The 25,866-nt window shown below is 33.9% G+C and overlaps 1 protein-coding gene across 6 annotated transcripts in view; it reads left to right on the forward strand.

Annotated features, from left to right (window-relative positions):
* Positions 1-765: 765 nt before the first annotated feature.
* WDR17 (WD repeat domain 17) overlaps positions 766-25,866 on the forward strand; it is a 42,582-nt gene continuing 17,481 nt past the window's right edge. For 2 of the 6 annotated variants that reach the window (XM_065633836.1, XM_065633837.1), the window contains exons 1-13: positions 6,359-6,481; positions 7,551-7,734; positions 9,482-9,712; positions 15,440-15,691; positions 16,209-16,331; positions 16,677-16,864; positions 18,079-18,247; positions 20,249-20,340; positions 21,486-21,568; positions 22,480-22,566; positions 23,982-24,184; positions 24,319-24,468; positions 24,564-24,694. In XM_065633836.1, coding sequence (XP_065489908.1) covers positions 6,359-6,481; positions 7,551-7,734; positions 9,482-9,712; positions 15,440-15,691; positions 16,209-16,331; positions 16,677-16,864; positions 18,079-18,247; positions 20,249-20,340; positions 21,486-21,568; positions 22,480-22,566; positions 23,982-24,184; positions 24,319-24,468; positions 24,564-24,694 — 2,016 coding nt within the window. Of the gene's footprint in view, positions 847-6,352; positions 6,482-7,550; positions 7,735-9,481; positions 9,713-15,439; positions 15,755-16,208; positions 16,332-16,676; positions 16,865-18,078; positions 18,248-20,248; positions 20,341-21,485; positions 21,569-22,479; positions 22,567-23,277; positions 23,443-23,981; positions 24,185-24,318; positions 24,469-24,563; positions 24,695-25,866 lie in introns of those variants that run through there. The other 4 variants (XM_065633832.1, XM_065633833.1, XM_065633834.1 and 1 more) reach the window with 4 other exon arrangements.

Here is a 25,866-nt window from a genome sequence, read left to right on the forward strand (position 1 = left end):
AAGGATAATTAGCTGCAGAAGGAATAAATAAGTCAGATATGCTAAACTCTCCCAAGGGAGAGAAAAGAAGCAGATGCATTCTGATGAATTAGTGAAAATTGGGCTTTTGAAATTTCCCAGCCAGTGCTGGTGGCTGTAGTTGAGCCCTTCAGGCTCTGCTGGCTGTGAACAATGGAGATGCAGATTTTTTTTTTTTTTTTTTCCCTTTTTAAAAAATGTTAAACGTAAGATGTTTGGCACTGGCGATAATCGTGGCCCCTCCTACTGTGCCAGTTGAAACCACTTCCTACATAACCAGAACATATCGCTCCCCGTGATTCTGAAGGTATTTTACATTTCAATACAAGCTTTTGTGCACTGAACCATATTTCTTACAGACAGTACCTTTGGAAAAAAGGAAGATAATTTTTTAGGAGACAAATAAGAATGACTTGAACAGCACCTCATTTTCAGAGCTCAGACTTACTGTAAAATCATGCTTGAAGCACTAACCTGCTTTAATTTAAAACAGTGGAATATATGATCTAGTAATTAATTGGTTTAGTGTTGATTTCTGTTTACCAGTTCAGAATCTAATAAATGTAGCATTTAAATTGCTGCTGAAAGTATTTCAGATTATGTATTTATTAATGTAAAGCTTATTAATGTAGAAGCATATCCCAGAGTTCGGATCTGGTCTTGGGGTAGCTTGTTGTAGTTTTGAGTAAATTTTAGCACTGGACTCATTGTACTTACATGTGTTCAGGTTCCATATTTTTTATTTCAACTGTGCCTTCTGTCATGGCTTGGATGACTTATATTTCCCACTGGTTTGATGAAGATGATTGGTATGAAGGACAACAACGAGTAAGAATTTTTTAAATTAGTACTGTCTCTTTTACTTCCTTTATATTTTACTTCTTTAAGATGCTGTTTACTATATTACTAGTATCAACAGTAATATTTCCATAGTGGTACTAAGAAGGTATTTTTAGTAGTTTTAATGAGATCTTGAATCATATATAAGAACATCTAAAATGAGTTTTTTGAAAATTATTGTTGCTAGCTGGATAAAAGATATTGAAAGTTGAGTGGCCACTTATTTGCATTTTTTAGGTTACATAATGTAATTAGTAGTAGTTCTTTAATATGTAATGAGATAGAAATCCAGCATTTAATTTTGTTGTAGTAAGAGGAATTAATATACTGTGCATGGAGTAAACTAAAATAACTATAAGCAGTTATTGAGTAAAAAAAAATATATTTGAGACATATAAATTCACCTAGGGTCATTTCTAAGTTGTATCTTGGATACCTGTATATTTTTATTAACATTTTTCCATGGAGGAGTTGTTACTATAGCAACATTTGCAGGATATCTTGTGTGGTTTTTTGTTTTGGTTTTTTTTATGTTTATTAACTGCATGCCTTGGGCAAGCTTGATCTGCTGCTGCTTTCATAGATTTATGATGGGAAGTGTATATAAGTCACATTTCTTTCACTTTAACAAGCTCCTTTATGTAACCATATATTTATGTAATTTCTATTTCCCATTTTGATAGCATATTCACAGCTATTGAATCAGAATGCATGATATGCTACTGAAACATAAGAGCCAGCAGCTGCTTTAATTGTATTATTGTGTATTGGCAATGCCAGTTACATGCTCATAAGTGTTAAAAACCAGCAGATTTTAATACTTTTCCACTGTTCTCATGTTACATGTCACTCATGACATGAATGTTTCAGATGTGGAAATATCTTTCAATAGCTTCTCATCAGGGATTCAGTTGTGAGATGTGTCAAGAGGTAACTTTATCCAAAATCAGAAGTGTCGTCTGTAATTTGCCAGCAGAAAAACAATTTTTGGGTGATCGTGGTAGCACTGGGTTGGAAGATGAGAACAAAATTCTTATGGAGAGTCTTGGATGCTTTACATTGAGATCAGACTTGGTTGTATGCATTTCTTTGTATTACATTCAGTGCCTGAAAACTAGATTTCTGGTAGCATATGACTAGCCAGTACTCTATCGGTTATCGTTTTGTTACCATTGCTATGTATGATGTCTCGAGTTGATTAGGTACGTAGTTCAATAATCCTGGTGATATATTATTAAAAATACCAGCATTTATCTGGGCTCTGTTTCAAACCGTAGTATTTTTGTAATGTTACATTGTTTGCCTTAGGTTTTTTAAGCAGGGTATCCATCTTGGATTAATATATTTGTTTTAATTTCAAATAAGCGTTTGTACAATACAATATCAGTGTCTGTAAAATACAGTCTCAGGCAGTGATTTCAAATCCGAACTTTTTCCAAACTTCAGCCAGAGGTCCACAACATTTTTAGGACTTTTTCCCTTGTGAAGCCAGAGATGCTGTGATTAAGTCAGTTCAAGTAGTACTTTTGCTCTAGGTTTATTGTGGAGGTTTAAAATGTCTGTGAACCCTGGTTTAACTCTTGTTTGTTTAAAATGACCTTTCAAATAATAGTGTTCTGTTCCTAATCAGCATCTGGATAACTGCATGCACTGATTTTGAACACTTGCTAGGTTATTGAAAGTTAGGAAATGCAGCCAGCATTTGCAGATTACAAGAGTCTAGCTCCTGGTAGTTTTGAATAATCTTCCTGAAATTCAAAGCCTTCTCCAGGGCACTCTCTTCTTGCCTCTGGTTAATCTTCTGATTCTCCAGGAGTCACAGATGGTCTGTGTGCGATGAATCATATACAAAAGTAGAAAAAAGCCTTTCTAATTTTTGCAGAGAAGCATGCAACCTCTCTGTCTATACTGCTCAGTGGTGAGCTAGCAACCAACTTGACATTTTAACAAGTGGTAGGCTACCTAGGTTAGATCCTGCTGAGAAATATGAAGGGCTTAACTTTTGGTTAGAGCAGTACATGCATAAACTTACATAATTATTCTGCATCGTGACCATCATGGTTAATGTAGTCAGTCTTTGCTCATCTTTTGCTCAGAAGCAGTTTCTTGCAGGAGTGTGTACAGTCTCAGTAAGACTAGAGACCTGCATTATTAACTGCAGTTTGATTTTCCACATCAAGAACCAAAAATTCTTTATAATTTTGTGGTATACTCCACATAAAGTAGGAGGAATTTTTGTTTAGAGGGCGTAGCTCAACTGGAATTGAGATATCTGGTTCTTAAGAAATTATAACTGAAATATGACACCGCCATCTATTTTTGTTTCTAATCTTTTTTTCCCTATGGATCTATTAAAAATCTATGACAGCTGCCAAAGTTTTCATAGTGTAAGATTTCTTCTCAATGTTTGATGTACTTTTACTTTTAGGATACCCCAGATTCATAAAGTAATAGTTATAAATACATTTTAATGTAATGGATAGATAGCATAGAGTAAAATTTGGAAAATGTACTAAATTCTGAAATGACCTCTCCAGAAACATTAAAGTTTTTGGAAATTTCATGTGGACAGGACATATACCATATGGACCACAGTTGCTAACAATATGAGCAAATGGTATTGGTTGTGCTTGATGATTATGAATTGATGAATACAAGCACAGCTCTTGATAATAAAAGGGTGCTAAGTGATGGATTTTTAAGCTATTATTATTCTAGAAATATTGTTGTTGTACAGTTGGGAAATACAACAAGCAATGAAACACACTGATAGCTGAAGGAGAGAAAAAGGAGTTAGGTAAAAATTAAAATGGTGCCTGTTAAAGAGCTGCAGTTGCCAGGCTACTGACACTGCCGTTTGTGTGTGTGGTGCGACACAATGCTCAGTCTTTTCTCCTGCATCCTTTAGTAACTGCATTATTCTGTGAACATCAAGGTTTAGTTCTTTCATCTGTCAAGTAAAGTGATTTCATTCTACAACCAGTGCAAGATTTTGCATTTTTGGGAGCAGCAAGGTATTGGAATGAACGTGGAAATTCTTAAGTGGTTTACAGAAAATGATACCTATGCTAAGGTAGGGATTATATATAGCCATGTCTATGTATCTAGTCCATTCAGTTATTTTTAAATGATATTAAATCTGTGGCATGCAGAATTTCAGTTTAGTGGGGCTTTTTGGATTTTGTTTGTTTGTTTGTGTTTTTTTCTATTTTTAGCAACAAGGAAGGACTTAGAATGTTGCTGCTCATGCCAACTGGAAAAAAAAAAAAAAAAAAGGTTTCTGTTGTCCTTCCTCTGCCTTTCATCTCCTTGGAAACTGTGGGCATCCTTCGATAGCTTCTCCAGTGTGGTATATGTCTTTTACATGCACAATTTTTTTTCAGTGTACTTAAGAGTCCGTTGTATAAAAATGCAACATGTGTGAAATCATACACATATGTATTTATTCAGTTATACTGGATTTCTAGTTTTCTGCCATTTTACTCAGACTATTCTGATGAATGCTGCTTTCTCCCTTGTAGTATAAGTATGTTCAACAGAAATCTATAAAGTCTGAAAAGATCTGCAGGAAACTGCTTTGATGCATGATACTTAGAAGACAATAACAGTCAATAAGCCACAGAATTGTAATTTCTTCTTTTAGATACCATTGTACTGCATTTCAAAGCAAATGCGTCTTAATATTAACAAGTTTAAAACAGCAGATATTAGTAAATGAAGTGCAAATCCCTTTCTATAATACATCTCAGGATATTTTACAAATGTATTTCTTACATATGCTTAAATAGAAAAATCTATATGAAGACTCAAAGCTTAATAATGCTTCTTAAGCATGAATTATTAACTCAGTGAAATAATGATGTATCACAAAGCAGCATTTTTTGTCCAGATGTTGATCTTATTTAGGAGACATTTTCATCTGAATATCAGACTTTACGAAAAATAGCACATTATCAAAACAATGGTTGTTTTAAATTAAACTTGTGAATGAGGCTTCAATTGGTGAATATCTTCAAAAAACATATTAAAGCTACCTTTTGTCTTCAATGTAAAAGTAGACCAAAGAGAATACAAATTTTACTAAACAGTAAAAGAGCATTAAATGGCAAAATCAGAAATTTGAAGTCTATTTCTTGTCACTCAGTAGTGATGATGACAATGATTCTTTATCTAAAAAGATAAATTTCTTTCTGTGGGATTCATACCATTTGTGACATCAAATGGATTGCAGATGAACTGCAAGCTGATGCGATTTATAGAACTGTTCTCTCTAGAACCTCTAATTTGCTTCAGAAGTCAGAAGAATTGTTGGCAGAAACAGAAAGGAAGTCTAATAGCCAAAGCACTTGTCTGCAGCAGAGCTCTATCTTGCAATTTGTTTTTCTGTACATTTCTGTTCTGTTGTTGTACAGTCTCCTTTACCAAAACTTTCAGAGGGTAACCATGGGTGTTTCATCTTCTTTAGGCATTTAGAACTCAGCCAGAACCTTTAAGCACTATAACTACAATCAGTGTTATCTTTGACATGCTTGGTCCCAACCATTCGATCTGATCCTGATTTTTCTGCTAAAATAGCATCCAAAATAAGCTGGTTTATTTTTTTTTTCTTTCACTGTTTCCAAAGTGAAAGAGGGAGACAATCTCATGGAGGTTGTTTCTTATATTTATTCATTAAAATTTATCTTCTGAGCAGATACCCCCCAAACAAATAGGAAAAATGGAAGATAAAATTGATCGTTCGGCTTTATTTCATCCCTTGTATATATGCATTAAAATGAAATTTTGCTAATATTTATATAATAAGATTTTTGTCAATATTGACTGATAGATTCCCTTGGGTACTATAGGTCACTATTACTATATTTGTACAAAGTTTTTTCTAAATGTGCCTTAATGGCATTTGGAAAAATATTTCCCCCTCCATATGGTTAATAGCAAGTAGGTAGAAAGGGATCTGTAGCCAAGATATCTCTCTAAAGCTGCTACACAGCATTACATTGATTAACCAACTGCTGCTCCTTTAAAATACTTGATTGTGTTTGAAGTATTAGCATATAGTTTATTTTGTCCAGCTGTCTTTGTGAGGATGAAGGGAAGAAGAGAGCAGGGAGGGCATTGTACTGTAATATAGAAAGTGTTGAAGAAGACTCCAGAAGAAAATGAAAGTGATCAAGAACAGCTTCAGCTGGTACAAATCAAGAAGTATTCAAGCTTTTGTGTGCTGTTCTCGCCTTTTTTCCTCCCAAATGGATTCCTGTGAATGGTGTTAAAATCCCTTTCTTGTGTAGCACTGAAGCCTCTGAACATCTGCTTGGCTTTATTTTGGATACATTCATTTGTACCTCATAAACACAAGATGTTGCTGTTAAAACTTAAACATTAGCTATATTTTTATGGTACATATGTATACATTATTTATCGGAACAAAAATGTATTATTCTGTTCTTTAACATTCTGCCATCTTGTTGTAGTTTAATGAATTTCTGTTTTAAAGGCAAAAATGTCACAGGTTAAACAAGTGGGGCTTTTAGCTGCTGGATGTCAGCCGTGGAACAAAGATGTATGTGCTGCCAGTGGAGACAGATTTGCCTACTGTGCTACCCTTGCTATTTATATTTATCAGGTAAAATTATTTTTATTTAACAGACTAGTTACATTTTAACATTGTTGTCTGTCTCACTTTGAACCCTTTCAATAAATATTTCTATGATGCTTTTGGAAGTGTGATTGCTGCTGAGATGATGTCTCTGTAAAGCTCAATCTCCCATTCAAGATACCCCTTCCAAGTTATTTTTTCTCCTTGTTATAGCTAGTGCTAGATTGATGTAAACTTTGTTTGAAGTTGTATGTGTCAAGAATTTTTCTTAAAAGATAGGCTCTCAATCTAGCAAATACTTTAGATGAATGAAGTGCAGTGATAGGAGAGCAGGTTCTGAGAGAGAAATGAAGTAATTCCATGGTTTTCTTTGAAGCCGTAGTGTAAAAGTAATCTTTTGAAGTAGTTTAGTCTCCTGTGCAAAGTTGAGAATTCAGTTTCCTCGATTTGGAACAAGTTATTAATTTCTTCATTTCTGAACTGCTCAGCGCCATGGTTTTCTGAAGGTGGCAGTTGCTATACATAAAGACCTAATAAAAAATGAAATGCTGTGTTGTGGAATTTTCAGACTCGGAAATATGTCAGGAAATAAAGGATGTGCTTTTTTTAACTTCATCAGTTATACTACTAGTAAGATTAAAATAAACAAAATTTACTGTGTCGGGTTTGTGCATTTGATTTTTTTTTTTTTTAATTGTACTAAGTGATTTAAGAAAATAGAAGGATTTCAAACTCATTTATGTATTCTATCCTGTTTAACCCCTTGCAGATCACTAAATGATTGTTGCCATGCCTATAAAGCAATTTAGGATTGTGTTTGAATGCAATTAATAATGGAGTATAATAGTTAATAACCAAAAAAAGGATAGATTATGTTAATACTGGTTGTGCTAATTGAATATTTAACAACTTTTCTGTCCAAGTCAAAGGTATGAGAATTTAATTTACTGAGATGTCAGGTACTGACAATTGTTAAATCCACTGCAAATACATCTGTAAGCCTAATACTATTACATGAACTATTCTCCAACCCAACAGTACTTAAAGTGAGTTTAGAAAATATGTATTTCTAAAAGGAATTTTACTTTTTGTTTAGCTGGATCACCGATACAATGAATTCAAGCTCCGGGCAATTATGTCTGAGCATAAGAAGACAATCACAGCCATATCTTGGTGTCCGCACAATTCTGATGTGTTTGCAAGTGCCAGTGCAGATAGTTTAGTGATTATTTGGAATGTGACTGAACAGAAAGTTGTGGCCAAGCTGGACAATACAAAAGGTATTTCAGACACGTCGATCTATTTTATCCAGACAGCTTTTTCATCCACAGGTATCAGAAATACTTGATATAGAGTAAATTCTAAGCAGTTTATAGGCCAGAGGCTAAACAATTGCCTAACACAATATTCTTGTCAGATTTTTAGCAATTCATTTTAGAAAATATTGATGGCATGTTTAAGTAAATTGCTCTGAAGCATCTAGTAACTGGTAAAGAAAGAGGTTATTATTTTTTCTAAAGTACTTGACCAACTAATGAATTGACTTTGCCATTGCTTTCTTGTCGAGCAGGGAGAAGGGAAAAGAAAAACCATCACTGTATAAAAGGATAAATAAATAGGCTTTAAACCTTGTGTGTTTTCATGATAACTTCATGGAAGTAAAAGCAAGTAAAATGTAGCCTTCAACAGATTGAAGTATAAATTATCAGTGAAGTTGAAAAACAGTTTTTGTTTAAATAACCTAATGCTTGTTTACTTGCATCTTCTCTCAGGACTTGAAACTCCTGATTAGGAGATTGTAATAGAAGTCTAAGGGTTTAAAAGTCTGTGTGTGTCACCTTTCCCTGCCCAGTTCTGGTTCATTCCCTTCAGTCAAACCCAATACCTCTATTTCTTTTCTTACAGTCAATCTGTGTCAGGTGTCCTTGACTCTTACATTGGCATTCTTGCAGAATAGGTACAACCCAAGAACAGTCAGTATCTCAGGATCTTGTAAGACATTTCAAGACCTGCTACACTGTTCTTTCCAGAGCACTTAGAATACCTCTGTACATCTTCAATATCCTGCAAAAGGAATAAGTAGTAAAAAACACATTGATTTGATCTATTCAAACAGGAATATTGTATCAGATTATGCATTAATATAAAACCTGATATTTATTTTTCAATACATTGCCTGTTTAAAAAACTACTTCAGCCAAAGATTACGTGTTAAAGAAGTGTTGTTATTATTTTAAACTTTTTTTAAAGCTGATTTGATTTTAAGATAATGTGTAAACCTCCTATAAATGCTGCTTTTACTGTCTTTGATACTGCTGTATTAAACTGTCTACATGCAAACAGTTTTGAATTCTTAGCTTAAGGAGTTTTTCTTACTGTTGTTTATTCCTTCAGAGACACACCATTAAATTATGAGGTTAATGATGGCTGGAGATGTTAAGGTTAAAATCCTTAAACTGGAATGTCTACAGTTAGGTGTTAAACAGCTGAATTTAAACTGGCATATATCCAGAAGGAAGCTATTGAGAGTTCTCTTTAAGAGCTAGCTTTCCAATTTTGTCACAAATACCTGCCTCTGTTATATTTATCTCTAAATTTCATTGTGTTTTGCAAAAATAGACATTTTAAAGTTTTCAGTATTTTACCAGCTTAGTAGCAAATAGCTTACAGTAAAATATAATGGTAAACAGAATTGTAAATGAATGAAAGTATTGTTTACAGGATCAGACTTCTTTCATATGTAAGATTGTCTTTGACACTACTGAAGTATAAATATCCTAAAATACAGTCCATCAAAGCAGCATTAAAATAATGTGGAAAATAATTCTACTTCCTGCCTATGGATACGTGTAATTTACTTTTACACTATAAGATGTTCACACAGTTATCTAAATTTCAGTCTAATAATTTTTATGTAGAAGAATAATTATTGCTACAACTTTTCAAGATAATTGCTGATATGGGGTCAAGCAGTAATACACTGAATTTCAAATCCTGCTTCTTATAAGGTTTACCTGTATGTTTCAGGAATTCCTGCGTCACTTAGCTGGTGCTGGAATGCAGGTGATGCAGTTGCATTTGTGTCCCACAGAGGTCCATTGTACATTTGGACTATCTCAGGACCTGACAGCGGGCTAACTGTACATAGAGAAGCGCATAGTTTCTTGTCAGACATCGGTCTGTTTAGGTGGCATCCAAAGAAAAAAGGAAAAGTAGTATTTGGACATACTGATGGAAGCCTGTCTATTTTTCAACCAGGTAAAAACTGATATGGTAAAATATTTATGTAAATATATATTATTTTTGTCTGTATACATGTGCAATTCTGCACTTTTTTCATTTAGGCTTTATAGTGTATGTACTTACATAAAACTTGTTCTTAGTTTATAGTATTCCTACTCCTTCGATATCACAAAAATGTTTTCTTAGATACAGAGCACAGAGCGTTTTCTTTGCATCTTTTCTCTTTTTGTGAACAAGATAACATTACAATTTTCAACAAGTACAATAAACTAGGTTTTTTTTAGGGAATGATAACAGCAATGAACTTCTACTGAATTATACTTCCCAGCAAGTTTGTTCTTCTGAATGAACTGTCTTGAATCTTTCACTTAGGCTCTTGCTGTGCTTGAATTTTTTCTGGAGTCTTCTGCTTAATATTCTAGAGTCTTCATTTTTGTAGGTAGAATATCATGTCACACTTCATATTACCTTCATGATTCTCTTCTATTAAAGACTATATGGGAAAATATATTCCTTTGTCTGAAATCCACCATGCATATTTGTGCATATGTTATAAATTGTCCAGTAATCTGCTAATGAAGATATCTTGTTCATAAGCTCATTTGAAGCTAAAATTTAGCTCTCTTTTATAAATAGTTTCAATCAAAGATGGATATCTGCATTAGGTGGACTATTTCAGATTTTTTGACTATTTTTCCTCCATTAAAAACTGATTTTCAACCTTATTAGAAAAATTGTTCTGTAAATAATGTGTTAATTTTACATACTGTTATGCTCCAACAGCCATGAAAAATTTATTCTCCCTCAGTTCACTCTACAACGTCACTCAGCATGTCACAGAGAAAATATTCCCTTGCTTGAATAGTGCTGGCTGAATTAGTATTGGCATTGGGAAAAGAAAGTCTGTTTTAAAATGGTAAACTCTAAATATGTACCAACTGAGACTTCTCATGAAGTTTGTCTAGAATGATTCAAATATTAAAACAGAAATGATGGAAAATTTATTTGAAATGTCAAAATTATATTCTGCAAATACAAATATAATATTGGGTTAAAAAGCTAGCAGCAGTGGCAGTTTTGTATGTACTGTGACTCAAGTTTGTATCAAAAATTTGATTATTGAAAATTATCCATTACTGCTGGGGTAAAACCTACATGCATCAGCTTGAAAACTGAATTTATCACAGAAATTTTGCCTCTCTATTTAGGATAGTTTTTGTTATTATTCTAATACTATACATATTAAGATAATTTAAAAATAACCTATAGAATTTGTTTCACGTTCTTAATTTGTATAAGATTCTTGGTTTCCAAAAGAGAACTAAGGAATTGAAAGTTTATACGCAGTTCGGTGAAAATTTTTGTCAGAACTTTCACTGAAAATCCAGGATTTAAGTAGTGCAGTTTACTTGTACTTAACAAAATGTTTAGAATTGAAAAGAAAATGTTGCACTTTGGCTCTTAAAAATGAACTTTTCAGGTTTTTATTTTAAAACTGTTTAGAATTTCACTTTCTCAAAATTATTCAAGAAAAGTAATTACTTTCTGTCGGATGATATTAGGTGTTTTTTAAACCTGGTCACACTTCTTTTCATTAAATGCATGTAAAAAACTTTCTAGTCAAATGGGGGTTTTTGTTTGATTTTATGTAATCACTGATCTGCAGAGGTCTGCTCACAGATTAGTTGTCAGAACTGAGTAGAAAATTTTACTATGTGGGATAAATTAGAACAACAAATTCAGATGCATTCAAGAACAACCACCACTAATTGAAACACTATAGAGCTGCCGTTCAAAGCCCTGACCTGCATGCAATAAGAAATTTGCATATTTCAGTTCAAAGGGTTATATTCTCATAATTAAGACACTGATATTGGAGCAATTGTAGTTACTTTGAAAGAACACAGACCAGTATTACTTTTAACGTGCTTTCTTTACACTATTAGGAAAAATTTGTTTAGATAAAAACTTAGATGTGTTTAAGAATAGATCATGAAAATTTTGGTGAACAGATAAATACATTAAAACATGTTTCAAAGTTAGCTAATATTGAAAAATGGATTGTGTCACTGTAAGTACCATAACTGTGGTTACACTTCTACAAATGACTTTAATACATGTCAACATTCAGATATTAGGTTAGTGCAAAAGTAATTGCGGGTTTTGCGTTGTTGAAATTTGCTGTTTGCTATTGGAATACATTATAAATGTGGCTATGTTACACATCATTTTAATGCGCTTTTCTTGCTTTATGGTTGTTTGCTGCTGAGTTATTGCTGTTTATTTTATATCCATTTTGAACTATGGAAGTGATGTTAGACAAAAAGCAAATTCGAGCAATTTTCTCATTCAAGTTCAAAATGGGTCGTAAAGCAACGAAGACAACTCGCAACATCAACAAGGCATTTGGCCCAGGAACTGCTAACAAATGTACAGTGCAGTGGTGGCTGAAGAAGTTTTGCAAAGGAGATGAGAGCCTTGAAGATGAGAAGCGTAGTGGCCAGACACTGGAAGTTGATAACAACCAATTGGGGCAATCATCAAAACTGATCCTCTTACAACTACAAGAAGTTGCCGAAGAACTCAACCTCAACCATTCTATGGTCATTCAGCATTTTAAGCAAATTGGAAAGGTGGAAAAGCTCAATACTTGAGTGCCTCATGAGCTGACCAAAAATCAAAAACATCGTCATTTTGAAGTGTTGTCTTCTCTTATTCTATGCAACAACAGTGAACCATTTCTCCATCGTATTGTGACATGAGACAAAAAAGTGGATTGTACATGACAACTAGCAATGACCAGCTCCGTGGCTGGACGAAGAAGAACCTCCAAAGCACTTTCCAAAGCCAAACTTGCACCAAAAAAAGGTCACAGTCACTATTTGGTGGTCTGCTGCCAGTCTGATCCACTGCAGCATTCCAAATCCTGGCGAAACCATTCCATCTGAGGAGGATGCTCAGCAAGTCGATGAGATGCACTGAAAACTGCAATGCCTGCAGCTGGCATCAGTCAACAGAAAGGGCCCAATTCTTCTCCACAACAACGCCCAACTGCACGTTGCACAACCAGTGCTTCAGAAGTTGAAAAAAATTGGGCTAGGAAGTTGTGCCTCATCCGCCATATTCACCTGATCTCTTGCCGACCAACTACCACTTCTTCAAGCATCTTGATAACTTTTTGCAGGGAGAACACTTCCACAACGACCAGGATGCAGAAAATGCTTTCCAAGAGTTTATCGAATGGTTCTTATTTTGATTAATAAAAACGTGTTTGAGCCTAGTTAATAATGATTTAAAATTCATGATCCGAAACGGCAATTACTTTTCCACCAACTTAATATAATTGAAAATGTAGGCTTATCCAAGTATCTATTTTTAAAATTGCACATTTCTAGTTTGCAATTTATAGTCAAAATTAATCTGAATTTTGTAACTGATAGCTTTTAAAAAATAAGAATACGTAGGAGAAGGTGGTGTCAATAGGATGAATGTAGGCCCTCTATTAAAAAAAAAAAAGGGGGACATATACACACACACAAAGAATCAGTATTTTTCAATAAGGAATAGAAAGCTAATTTTTTGCCTTGAGATCAAAGTTCAGCCTTCATCTCCCTCATGTCAGAATGTGTAAAATGGCTTGTTGACCAGAACTTAGTTTGTCATCAAGTAAAATCAATTAAAAACAAAAATCCTGTTCCTTACTTGTGAAGGTTTCAGATCTTTTGTGGGATATCCTACAAAACACTATCTTAAGAGAACCCGAACATTGACAAGTTCCTGTTAATTGCTTGGAATTTCAGTGTGATTGACTCATTGAAGGCTTTAGTCTTTCTACTTAAGTGTGAGTCACTGCCCCATAATTAGCAGGCTGCACAACTCTTTTCTTCATTACTGTTATCATCTTAGGTTTTTCTTTCCTGGCTGTACTTAACTTTTATTTTTTTAATTAACTCCAGAACATCCATTAATGTAGAAGAACAATTAGTGTAAAGAGAAAATATGTAAGGTTTAAGACTAGTACCCTCTTTTTAAAAAAAAATACAGTGCAGTCATGGAAAGCCAAATGTTCTGTACTAGTTTACCTTTCATTTTGTTCTCAAAATAAGCACAGCTTCCTTAAATGACCTGTGGCTCAGTTGCATGATTCACAGTGCTGTTGTCGTCTTTTAATGGAAAACAAAATTTAACAGTTAGGGTTTCCATGAGCTTTGCTTCTGGACTCTTTTGTGAAGCACAGGTAAAACTGAATAGCTCCTGGATAGCCATACTCCCCCATGAGTTAATTGTGCTTTATTGGGACTGAAGTGTTTGAACATCACTGCCTTTGCTCAAGGACTTTTTACCTTCAGTTCTCAAAAAGCTAACTGAAAAATTACAATTCTGCTTTGTTGGCAGTTCTTAGGTTTTATTTGAATGTTGATTTTTTTGCTCAACAAAAACTCTGAACTGAAATGTAAGCAGGAGACATTATTAAAGAAGGTAGGAATCCCAAAGATTTTGGCAAATTTAGAGAAGTTACCTGATGATAGTTCTGATGTCATTCCTGATGCTTCAAAAGAGACAAGTGCACCTTTGCAGTTATCTTATATAAAACATAAATAAAATGGAGATCAGTTTGTGCAATTAATTGTTGTGCAGTCTTAAATTATTTCCCCCGTTTCTGGTAATTAATCTATAAAGTTATGCTAGATAGAATGTGCACTAATAGCATTTCCCCAGAAAATCATAGTAAGAGTTATTTTAGTACTCAGGATGTTCCTCAGTGAACCAAAACTCTTCAGTTTTGTGGTGTTTTTTTTTTTTTTTTTTTTTTAGTATGTATTGGAATAGGCATTGTTCTATATAAATTGTGCCTGAGTATAGGTATGTCTTGTCATTTTTCGTAATATGACAAATTATTTGGATTCTTCAGCATCAAAATTGAAAATTAGATTAAAAACTGAATGATGGAAGATGTAAATTCATTATTTCTAGAAAAGGGGTCTAAAATCAGTTCTTTCTTTAATACAAGACAGCAACTTAAAAAATACAGATCTGTGTTGTTAATTATTTGTTTGGACTGTACACTGTCTTATAAAACTAAGAGACAGCTCTCTGTTAAAAAAAATTTAAAAAAAAAGGTGGGAAATAAACATGATCTTAAAAATTGTGGTTTTCTATAACATGGATCATCAAGTGAAATATGTCTTCTGTTATCCAGGTGTCAAATTGGATATTTAATGGCCTGTTCTGGCTTCAGAATCTATGAACACTTCATATTTGCACACACAGTTTTGAGGAAGAAAAAATCTAAAGGCAATTGTTCATAAATAGTTTTTTGACAGCTGTATTTTTTTCTGGTTCATACTGCTTTTATTTTGCCTGTATTTGCTGTGATATGCAGATTTACTTATACTCAAATACCTTGTATTTTAGACTGTGCTGCAGGCCTTTACTCATGGAAATTGTTAGGACATTATACATGATTTAACATACTTTTCTTTAGTATAAAATTATGTTAATAAACCTGACAGCTGATTCTGTTTTCTACTGTATTAAAAAGAAAGTCAGATCCGATAGAGTGAGAAGTACTTTAAGTCAAATATTGTAAAGCCACCTTCATTGATTTCACTGGTGCAGACAATAGAACAGGCTACCACACATTTCAGGGAGAGGCAACAATGATGTTTGCAAACCTTGTAACTATTGGAAGGTTATACTTTCTTTCATTTTGAAATAAGCTGTTTTCTTGTGCTCTTAAAGGTTCTAAAAATCAGAAACATGTTTTAAGACCAGAGTCTCTTGAAGGAACAGATGAAGAGGATCCAGTTACGGCGCTGGAGTGGGACCCTTTGTCAACAGACTACCTTCTTGTCGCTAATTTACATAATGGTATTCGACTAATTGATTCTGAATCTCTGTCCTGCATCACAACTTTTAATTTTCCCAGTGCAGCAGCGTCCGTTCAATGTTTAGCCTGGGTTTCTAGTGCACCTGGAATGTTTGTAACTGGAGGTAAGCCTTTTTACTTCCTGATTTTTACGAAGGTAATAAATATAGGAATGAGTCTTCAAAATTGATACTTCAAGATTAACTTTTCTGTTTCTTAACATTTCTACAAATAAAACCATACATGCATTGTACAGGAAAGATACATAAAACTGTAGAAAAGAACAGAAAACTACATAGAAGCAGTTCTTATTTGTTTTTGTTGGGTACATAAACAAATTACTCCAAGCTATTTTTTTATAAGGGAAGTGAGACTGTGAGAATATTTTATAATGAAAGATATTCAATTGAGTTTATCTACTGAAGTTTAAAAAAACTAATGGTAATAATTATCATTCTTAATAGTGATATAATGATGGAGATGACAGTGCCTGCTTCTAAAATTCTTTTTAGGATTCTAAGTTTAATTTATTGTTATATTTTTACTTGAATGAGTCCTTAAACTGCATACCTCTGTGTACAGTAAAAAGAGAATAATAAATTTTTAAAAAGAATGGCTTTGTATGCTTTTTCTAAACCTCAGATTCTCAGGTTGGCGTGTTACGTATTTGGAATGTTTCACGTACAACACCTATAGATAATTTTAAATTGAAGAAAACTGGTTTCCATGGTTTGCATGTGCTAAGCTCTCCTCCAAAGAAAAAGTGTAAGTGCAATTTTGATTGTTTTTCATTGCAGTGGCTGCAAGTTAAGAAAATCTTGTGTATAAATCTTGTTATATCTGAGCTGATCTTTTTAAGTTTGTGTTGGCTCTGTGGTTCTTAGTTAAACAAAGTAGCCTCTGGTGCCGGTGGACTAGACAAAATTGAGTCCTTCTTTAGTAGGCCTGGATTCATACATTTCTCCACTACTTTTGTTTTTAATGTCATTGGAATACAAGCATTTTACTCTATAATTGTTACTTAATACGAAATTTTTAAAAATCTTATATGTTTATATATTTTGCTTTTTTTAATATCTTTTACCTTTTTTTGTTGTTGTTGTTCTTAAGCATGTTCATCACAGTATCCTACTAAAAATCGCCACACATCCTCAACAAGTGAGGCTGTTCCTCTTCCAACTTTAACTCAAAACCAAGCATTTTCTCTTCCTCCTGGTCATGCTGTCTGTTGCTTCATGGATGGTGGAGTGGGGCTTTATGACATGGGAGCCAAAAAATGGGATTTCCTTAGAGATGTGGTACGTTTCATCTCTGTCTTTGGAATGAGAGTTTATTTGGCTTGTATACTTTCTTCTAAAAGCAAAAAAATGGAGAATGAAGTCTTCACAGCACTGTGAACCAGTTTCTATCATTCAAGAGACTAAATTTCTGGGAAGCAAAATGACAGTTCTGAAGTTGAAAATAATTCTTTATTGCAAAAGACTGAATACTGTTGGAAGTATTCTGGCAGTTTTTATCCAGAAATGAAGATTTAAGGGCTTGAGGGGTTTTTTAATTGAAATTTTAGTTTGATGGCCTGGAGTGTTTTCTATAATCCAGATAAAGGTTCTAGTCGTATCAGAGAGAAAAATATATGCTGCTCAGATGGTGAGGTCACGCAGTTTAAAATGACAACCAAATTACTAAATCTTCTTTGAAGCAGAAATTAAAAACCAGGTTTATCGCATATTAGGTGAACCTCTTCACTGGACTTTTGGTTATTCTTGAAGATTTTTCTGTTTTCCTCTTTCCCTGATCCCTTTTCATTGGAAAAACTTGAGTAATTTTCAGCTGTACTCCCACAGGTGTTTGGGTAGAGACTTCCGGTTGGTGTTCTTTTTTAATTTTTAATGGTTTTGGTCATGTAAAGCAACTGAGGCTTAAAAATTTCCTACATATGATCTGTTTCTCACGTGTGTCAACATGCATGTCTTGGAAAACAAGCAATTGACATGTGGAATTTCTAATGGATTGAAGTTTAAGCTGCAATAGAGTATAGATTGTGTTCAGAGCATGGAAAACTCAACGGAATACTAGAAATCTTGTAAAACATCAGTATACAAAGTTGTTTGTTTTTTTTTTTTAGTTAGATGCCTTCTACCTAAAAGAGTAAAATTATTTCTGTTTTTTAAAAAAATAATTTTCCTTGGTTGTTTTAGCTTATTTTTTTAAGTTCTATTTGTTCGCAACTCAGTTTCAATGGAAAATGCTAAAAAGCCTGTGGTATTGCATCACCCTGTTGTTTCAAGGCAGAATTTTTCTGTCTTTAATAAACATCTTTGAAAAGGAGTGTTATAGTCCAAACTATTTTATGCCTTTTAATTTTAACTGATGAGCCATAACATACAGGTTATTTTGAACTCATAATTGATCTGACAGGTTATAATACAATGTATTTCAGAGTTTGATCTAGAGTTGGACTTCTGGAAAAAAAAATGTAATAAAAATGGATTAAATATTTGTTTCATTTAAGGGACATGTTGAGACCATCTTTGATTGCAAATTCAAACCTGATAACCCTGATCTTCTTGCTACAGCTTCATTTGATGGCACAATAAAAGTTTGGGACGTAAATACTTTAACAGCAGTTTACACATCTCCTGGTAATGAGGGGGTTATTTATTCCCTTTCTTGGGCTCCAGGTAAGAATATTTTGCTTTAGGTCTAAATGTTCTTTGAATTAGCACTGACTAGCAGCAATTTGTGTTACAAAAGTATTAGTTTGATAGAAGTGTATCTTATAAGCTTTAAACACAACTAAATTATTATCTGTGAAACCTGTAGAATTCAATGCTTCAGACCTTGTTGAGGCTCACCTTTATGAGGAATTATCTCAGCGTTTCATAATGGCTCAGAATGGAGGGCACAAAATCTGTAGAGCCTTTCTAGCATTACATGAAGCAGATGATGAAAAGGTTTTCTTTGCATGGGGAGCAGCTGATTAAAGGAATTTAGATTTATTTTTTGCTGAAAAAGTGGAACATATGTGGTTAGTTCTTTCTCTTCTTTCTTTGTGCAGAATTCCAATCACTGAAGAGCGCAACTTTTACTTTATTAGAATAGGGAACACCTTTTCTGCAAAACATGTTTTTTTTTCTTAGAGACCCCACTGAAGTCAGTGGGAAATGTCCTCCTTAAAACAGTTCTGCAACATACTTAGGTGAAGCTGGGAGTACATTTCTGATAGTTACGGGTGTCAATAGTTGATGATAGGTAGGCTTTCTTGTTGTATGTTAATCCTTGTAGAGTAGGCGCATTTTTTAAAAGGTCTGAATAATTCAGCTCGTTGCTTTTCCTATGCTTTTAAACTCTAAGAAACAACAGCAGACAGGAAAAAAAATACTGTGGTGGGAAGCTTAATGTAGTTTACATATGTGAAATGAATTTGCACTTTTTTCATTTCAAAGAGTCTCTTCCACCTTGTTCCTTTTCACAGGTAATTTATCTTGCTATATGGAAATTATGGCAATATGAAATATGGTGTTTTCTTTTGTGTTATTTTGGTTTGAAATATAAATTCAGTTTGTAGTAGTATCTCACATGGAGAAAACATTTTTTTCACTGCTTTTCAAGTTTTGTACTCTAGGGTTTTGGTTTTTTCTAGGAAGTAAATTTAAGATAATTGGAAGCATGTGCTTTAACTTCAGTTCCTTACCATCCTGTCCAAAAGTTGCTGTCCATACCAGACAGAACTTTTCCTACTTCTTTCACATTCCTTACTCCTAGAGAGTTCCTCTCTGCCTAGTACTGACATTGATCTTCATTCTTAACATATAATCCAATGCATGCCACTGTTTGATTTTTGGTCTCAAAAGACCTTTGAATGTAGTGATTACTCTTTTTTTTTTTTTTTTTTTTTTCCCCTGTCATTGTCCTACCTGAATCTCTTTCCACCTTATATATGTACCTTTCTAGACTCCTTCTGCATAGATTGCATTTTCTGCCTCTGAACTATGGTATAAAATAACAGTCAAAACTTATGTATAAAAGTGCCATATAGCTATTTAGGAAAAATAGAGCTGTATTGGGATAGAAGGTGACTTTGGTGAGGAGAATTTGGTGGCTTTTGGATCAGGCCTGAATTCAGTTTTCAAGTTTTCAGTCAGGAGTCATATATTCCTAATTTCCACTCTGTAGAGTGTAATTAAAGATTCAGCTACATTCTTGATGGGCTTAGATGCTGCAGTGGTGCAAGATTAAGAAAACAAAGTACTGTCGTGTATTTTGTTGCATTCTTCCTGATTTGTTTTAGTACATAGTGAACTTTAAAAGAAAATGCTCTAGTGGCTACAAAGTTAAGCTTAGAACAATGAGATTGTATCTCTTTTTCAGTTTGAGTCATATGCATCGTGGATATTTTTCTTTTTACCTTAAATGCAAGACTTTCAGCAGGCATTGAAAATGCTTTTTGTAACAATACAACTTTCATTTTACTCTTTCCTCAAAATAGGAATGTAGAAAAGCAGGTCGGGGTTTTGTTGAAATTGATATTTGTGATTTAGTATCAAATGCTGGCCTTAAACTATGAAAAACTCTTGTTTATGTACCATTGATGTCTTCTGTTTAAATTACATTTCTTGAATTTAAAGTAGAAAAATATTCGTCAAAAAATATTGTGATCTTACAAATATCTTTCTCTAAAGGAGACCTGAACTGCATAGCAGGTGCAACATCCAGAAATGGTGGCTTTATCTGGGATGTCCTAAAAGGCAAAATGATAACCAGATTCAGTGAGGTAAGATGAGATTACATTTCTTTATTGTCTATATGAAATGCAAGTTAGTTGTTCCCTCTAATGTCAACAAATAAAGATGAGTCAAAGTTCATGTTTTTTAAAAGGTGCTATAAAATAACCTATAGAAAGAATTCTGTGGTTGCTAGTCTATCTCTGAGACGGCAGCATTTTTACTTCCTCAGACTGGGTTTATGGCATGAGAATGATGAAGCACCAGATAGTCTTCGTTATCTTAAAATTGGTTCTTTAGTGACAAACAGCAAAAGCATAGCTTATTCTTTCTTAAATGTGTAAATGTGTATGGACATATAGACTTAAACTGGGTATCAAAATGTAAAATGATGTTCTGTATTTTCAAATATAAGGCCCAGAAAAAAAAATCAGTCCCTGAAGTCTGGACCAATAAAGCTCCATTTTGCAGCACACTAAACAGTTTGCCTTATTTAGCATCATGTCTTTTATTACCTGAAATCTATGCAGGCACTCACAAGTCTTTAAATAGTAGCATAGTTGTTATTGACAGAAGGAGCTGTTTTGTGTATTCTTAGTATATAGCTGTAATCTTCAGATTCTACAGACATAATTGTGACAGCTGCATCAGAGGACAAAGTATGCTCTTTAAGAAGATAGAGGTTGGGTGATGGGAGAGGGAGGCGCAGAAAATGGATTTTCGTATACATTCAGGAGTTCTTGAGTTCTAACAATCAGAAGATTTGCACTTGTGCTACTAAACATATTTTCTCAAACACTCATCCTGATATACATCCCACCGAAGTTTTCACATGCCACAATTACTCATGCCCACTAACTTCATTATTCCAATAAGTAGCTAAGCTAAGCTTGAGTGCTTCAGGTTCATATACTTATGGGTTGCTTATTCTTCAACTTAAACCAGTTTTGTCTCTTGGATCCTGGAGACTACGGAAGTTTTACTGTATCTGTCCCCAGTCCAATTTTTTTGGACATGGATTCTCGAATATCCCAGCTATATTGGGGACTCATTATAATGTGTTTTTTTACAGTGTACTTTCCTGGGAGAAAAGGGCTGAAACCCATAGGAGAATAAAATCAAAAAGATGAGTCAATAGATGAGAGAAAAAGGGGTGAATTATTTCTTATTGATAGGTATTTTGCATTTTTTGAAGCATGGAAAGAATGGAATCTTCTGCATTGCCTGGAGTCATAAAGATTCCAAAAGAATAGCAACCTGCAGCAGTGATGGATTTTGGTGAGTGTTATTGGAAGAAAAACAAATTGCTAAATGCCCTTCGCAAGTCAGTAAACTTTGACAGTACTATCAGTGATTAATATTAACACTCCTCCTACTGGCCAAAACTGGGATTATATTAATCTTTTGTACTTTTTAGGATATGTTTTTCATGATTTTAAGAAAAAAAATAAAGGAAATTTTTGCAAAAGGAATAGCGTCTAAGATACTCTTGACAGTGAAACTGAATATTGATTTTTATTTAGCCAAGAATATTTTTGTAGGTTTTTTTATCTGTAGATATGGAGGACACAAAAGCTATCCCACTTTACTTGTCTTAATTTTTAAAATTTTTGAAGTTCATTATTTCAAGGACTAAGAATCACTATTTTAGAACAAAGTAATTGCAATTCTACTATTACAGGAGTGTAGAAGTAAAAAGATATAAATAGTAAAAACTTGCAAATGCCGATTGAGACCAATTTTGCGTTTATTGTGTTTCAGTATGTTTTTAAATCCTTATTCATTCTTTTCCTTTGCTACCTATGTTATTTCAGCTCAAACATAACAAGAGCATGAATTTTAGAAAACAATCAACTTTTTTTCTTTAACCCTAAAGATCTATTTGTACCATAAGGCCGTAGATACAACTTAGATTTTGGGCTGTGAGGATCCTTTCAGGGAGGGAGGTACCACAGTGGACATTTTACAGCTCCTCTGAAGGAATATGGACTCTGAAGTCCAATTACCTGTTTTCTTGGGAATATATAGCTAGCTTTGTAGTTGAGAGGCTGTAGGAGTAAAGATTTCTTGTATTCTTTCTGTATACTTTTTTTGCTATCTGGCTTATTTGCACAGAATCTAACTTGACTTTTGGATAGCCTACTCAGAATGCTTTTTTCTTCATAGTATTATGTTGTAATTGGTTTCAGTATTATTCGAACTATCGATGGCAAGGTTCTTCACAAGTACAAACATCCAGCTGCAGTGTTTGGCTGTGATTGGAGTCAAAACAACAAGTAAGTAAAAACCAACCCAAATAATTGATAATATTTACTATTTAAATTGTTTACCAATAAAGTAACACAACGTTATTTAGAATGTGATATGTATTGTGATGTTCGAGCACTGAAATTGTTTCTTTTCCGCGGTAGGATATGTCTGTAGCAGCTCTATGTACCTAGTACCGTATTTCATTGGCCAGCATGTTAACGTGTTGAGTAGGACAAGGACTACTTAACTTTCAAAAGAGAATCTTTTCATATTGGTGGGAAAAAAAAATTATCTGTCTGGATATTAATAGGGGGAAAAAAGCAGACATTCAATACCAGGAAAGGGGGTTTTAGATTAGTTTCCTTTTAATGTCTGCTAAGCTGAAGATATAGCAAGCAACTATTATAAATACACCATGATATATGTTAATATTGCAGATAATTCCTAATAACAGCATGAGAGCTTTTTGTCAAAAAACAATTATGGTTGTGTGTTGGGTGCTTGGTCAAACTAGTGCAAATATTATTCCCTGTTGCAACTAATGGATCTTTATCAGGTTTTCTTCTGATTTAGTATATTTAGTTAGTTTATCAGTAATTACATCATAAAAAAGACAAAGGAGAAGCAAAACTAAGCTGTTTTTTTAAAGTAAATTGCAAAATCAGCATAATATTTATTGTTAAACATAGGTACGTGTGATCCCAGAGATCGAGGATTTTACTATTTTTATTTTGCAGAGATATGATAGCTACTGGTTGTGAGGATAAAAATGTTCGTGTTTACTACTTGGCAACGAACTCTGATCAGCCACTGAAAGTTTTTACAGGGCATACTGCCAAAGTGTTTCATGTACGGTGGTCTCCTCTGAGAGAAGGAATCCTCTGCAGTGGCTCTGATGATGGGTGTGTATTTCTGAAATATTAGAAAACTTAAAACCTCAAGTGAGATTATTAGAGAAACGTAAGATCTTTAGTGCTGACACCTTCAAAAACTCTGTGAATAATATAATAATCTAAATCTCTGCCATGTTCAAATTCAGGCTGTAGCTTTGCTATTAGCTTAATATAGCAGGGCAGCAGGATAATTATCAAAAATTGTCACAACTGCTGCAGCAATGCAACTTTCCAAATGCTTTCCCAAGAGCAGAGTCAGCGACTGATACCTGTTGCTGCTAGGAATGACACAAGGAGGATACCACATGCTTACCTTATGTCTAAAGATATGGGTTCAAGGTCTGCTCTTATTTGATGTCTTTCAAAAGAATAAGTATAATCTGTGGAGATTTTTAAAGGGTGCTAGGTACTTCGGTTTTCTTGGTTTTGATGACATATTGCAAATAAATATTCTGATAAATTAAGCTTGGAATGTTGCTGAAGAAATGAGAGAAATCATATTTCAGTAGGTGATTTGATGGACATTGGTCTCTTTTATCCTGTTTCAGTACTGTACGAATATGGGATTACACACAGGATACTTGTATAAATGTTCTTAGTGGACATACAGCTCCAGTACGGGGACTGCTGTGGAATCCTGAAATCCCTTACCTTCTAATATCTGGCAGTTGGGACTATACAATTCGAGTCTGGGACACAAGAGATGGAACATGCTTGGACACAGTTTATGATCATGGTGCAGATGTATATGGTAATATTTTAAAATTTGGTTTACTTCTGTATTGAAATGCATTTTTATTTTTTTAAATATAAAATAATTTAATCAAACTGGTTTTTGATAAACTTAATTATTTGACTACGTTTTTTAAATGCCCTCTCTGCTAGGATTAACCTGTCATCCTAGTCGTCCGTTTACTATGGCATCTTGCTCTCGTGACTCCACTGTGAGACTCTGGTCATTGACACCTCTTATAAGCACTGTACAAATAAATATCTTAGCAGATAGATGTTGGGATGAGATTATTGGTAATACAGGTAAGTAAATTGTATATACATTTCTGTATTTTACTATTCTACTTTTTTTTTTTGGTCTTTTTTAATTTTCATGTATAAACCTTTGTGTGTTTTAGATCGTGCTGTAGAATCTGGTGCTCCTCCTTTGCTGTGTGGTAAAGTTTCCAGAGATATTAAACAAGAACTGGAAAAATTGTCAGGAAATCCTCGAGAAAAAAAACTAAGGTGGTTTTCAGAATGTTTTTCAGTAAGTATTCTGCAAATGTAAGAATGTTGTCAGTATGCATGACTTTATCTTCTGAAGGCAGTCTCCAAAACTGAAATTTCTTCTCTACCATTTTTTTCTCTTAAAGGGAGCTCAGAAAATATCCAGAAATCAATTCTGTCTCTTAACAGTTCTGCATGTAAAAGTGTCCATGACTGTTTGTCAGTTGTGAACACAAATTTTTCCCAAAGTGCGATAGGTGTCATAATTTAATTTTCCATAGTGCAAGTTTGATTTGACAAGAATTTTCTATTGAATAAAATTAAAATAGGTATTTTATCAATCTACATTGGAGTTTTAAATTTTAATCCATCAAAGAGACACCATCATTATAGATAAGGTTCGAACTGCCCAAATGCGTGTGCTAAAACTGCTGTATTACCTTCTAGGAGCTGTAGATCTGGATGAACCATGCTCCAGTATCCACCCAATGGAGCCTTTGCTCCATTGCACAGTAATATTTCCTTAAATCACTGCAGCCTCTCTGTGCAACTGAGTTAAAAAGATAAACTACTGTGAGTGCTTCCCTGCATAGGAGCTGAACTTGAGGTAGAACAAGGACAAAAATGGCCTAGAACCACAGCTGTCTCAAGCACTGTTGTAATTTAAGTCAATACACTGATCTACAATGACCTAGTTCATCTGAAATATTTGTTTTGATTTCTAGCTAAATTGAAGTGTATGATTTAGAAATGCTGAAACAATATTCCTCAATTACAAATCTTGAAATTTCATAGTTTATTAAAAAATATTTTTATGGAATCCCTTGTTTCACAGAAGTTATATATTTTGATGTCCTGTGTCAATTCAATGGTAGAACCATTATAAGAATATGAGAATTTTCAAAGAACAAAAACTTCTTGTGATCGGCTGTGGTCAGTGCTTTTTGAGTCCAGAAAATCGAGTGTTGTGATTAAACTATAGAGAGTCAAGTAAGAGCTGTAATGGACTGTAAAAAGAGGGAATAGTCTCTTTTCTTTTTCCTAGTAGGATCTTCTGCTTTTTACCGGCTCGGAAGTAATTAGACTTCTAAATTTGTGATCCTGTTATTCTTAGAAAAGCTCCTTCAGGTCAAAGATTTAATGATTATTTTTAAGCTTTTAATTAGCCTCTTCTAGACCTCACTGAATGTTAAACTGTTTTCCTAGTTCTAC

This window comes from Caloenas nicobarica, chromosome 4, assembly GCF_036013445.1.
Source record: "Caloenas nicobarica isolate bCalNic1 chromosome 4, bCalNic1.hap1, whole genome shotgun sequence".
Lineage (NCBI taxonomy): Eukaryota > Metazoa > Chordata > Aves > Columbiformes > Columbidae > Caloenas > Caloenas nicobarica.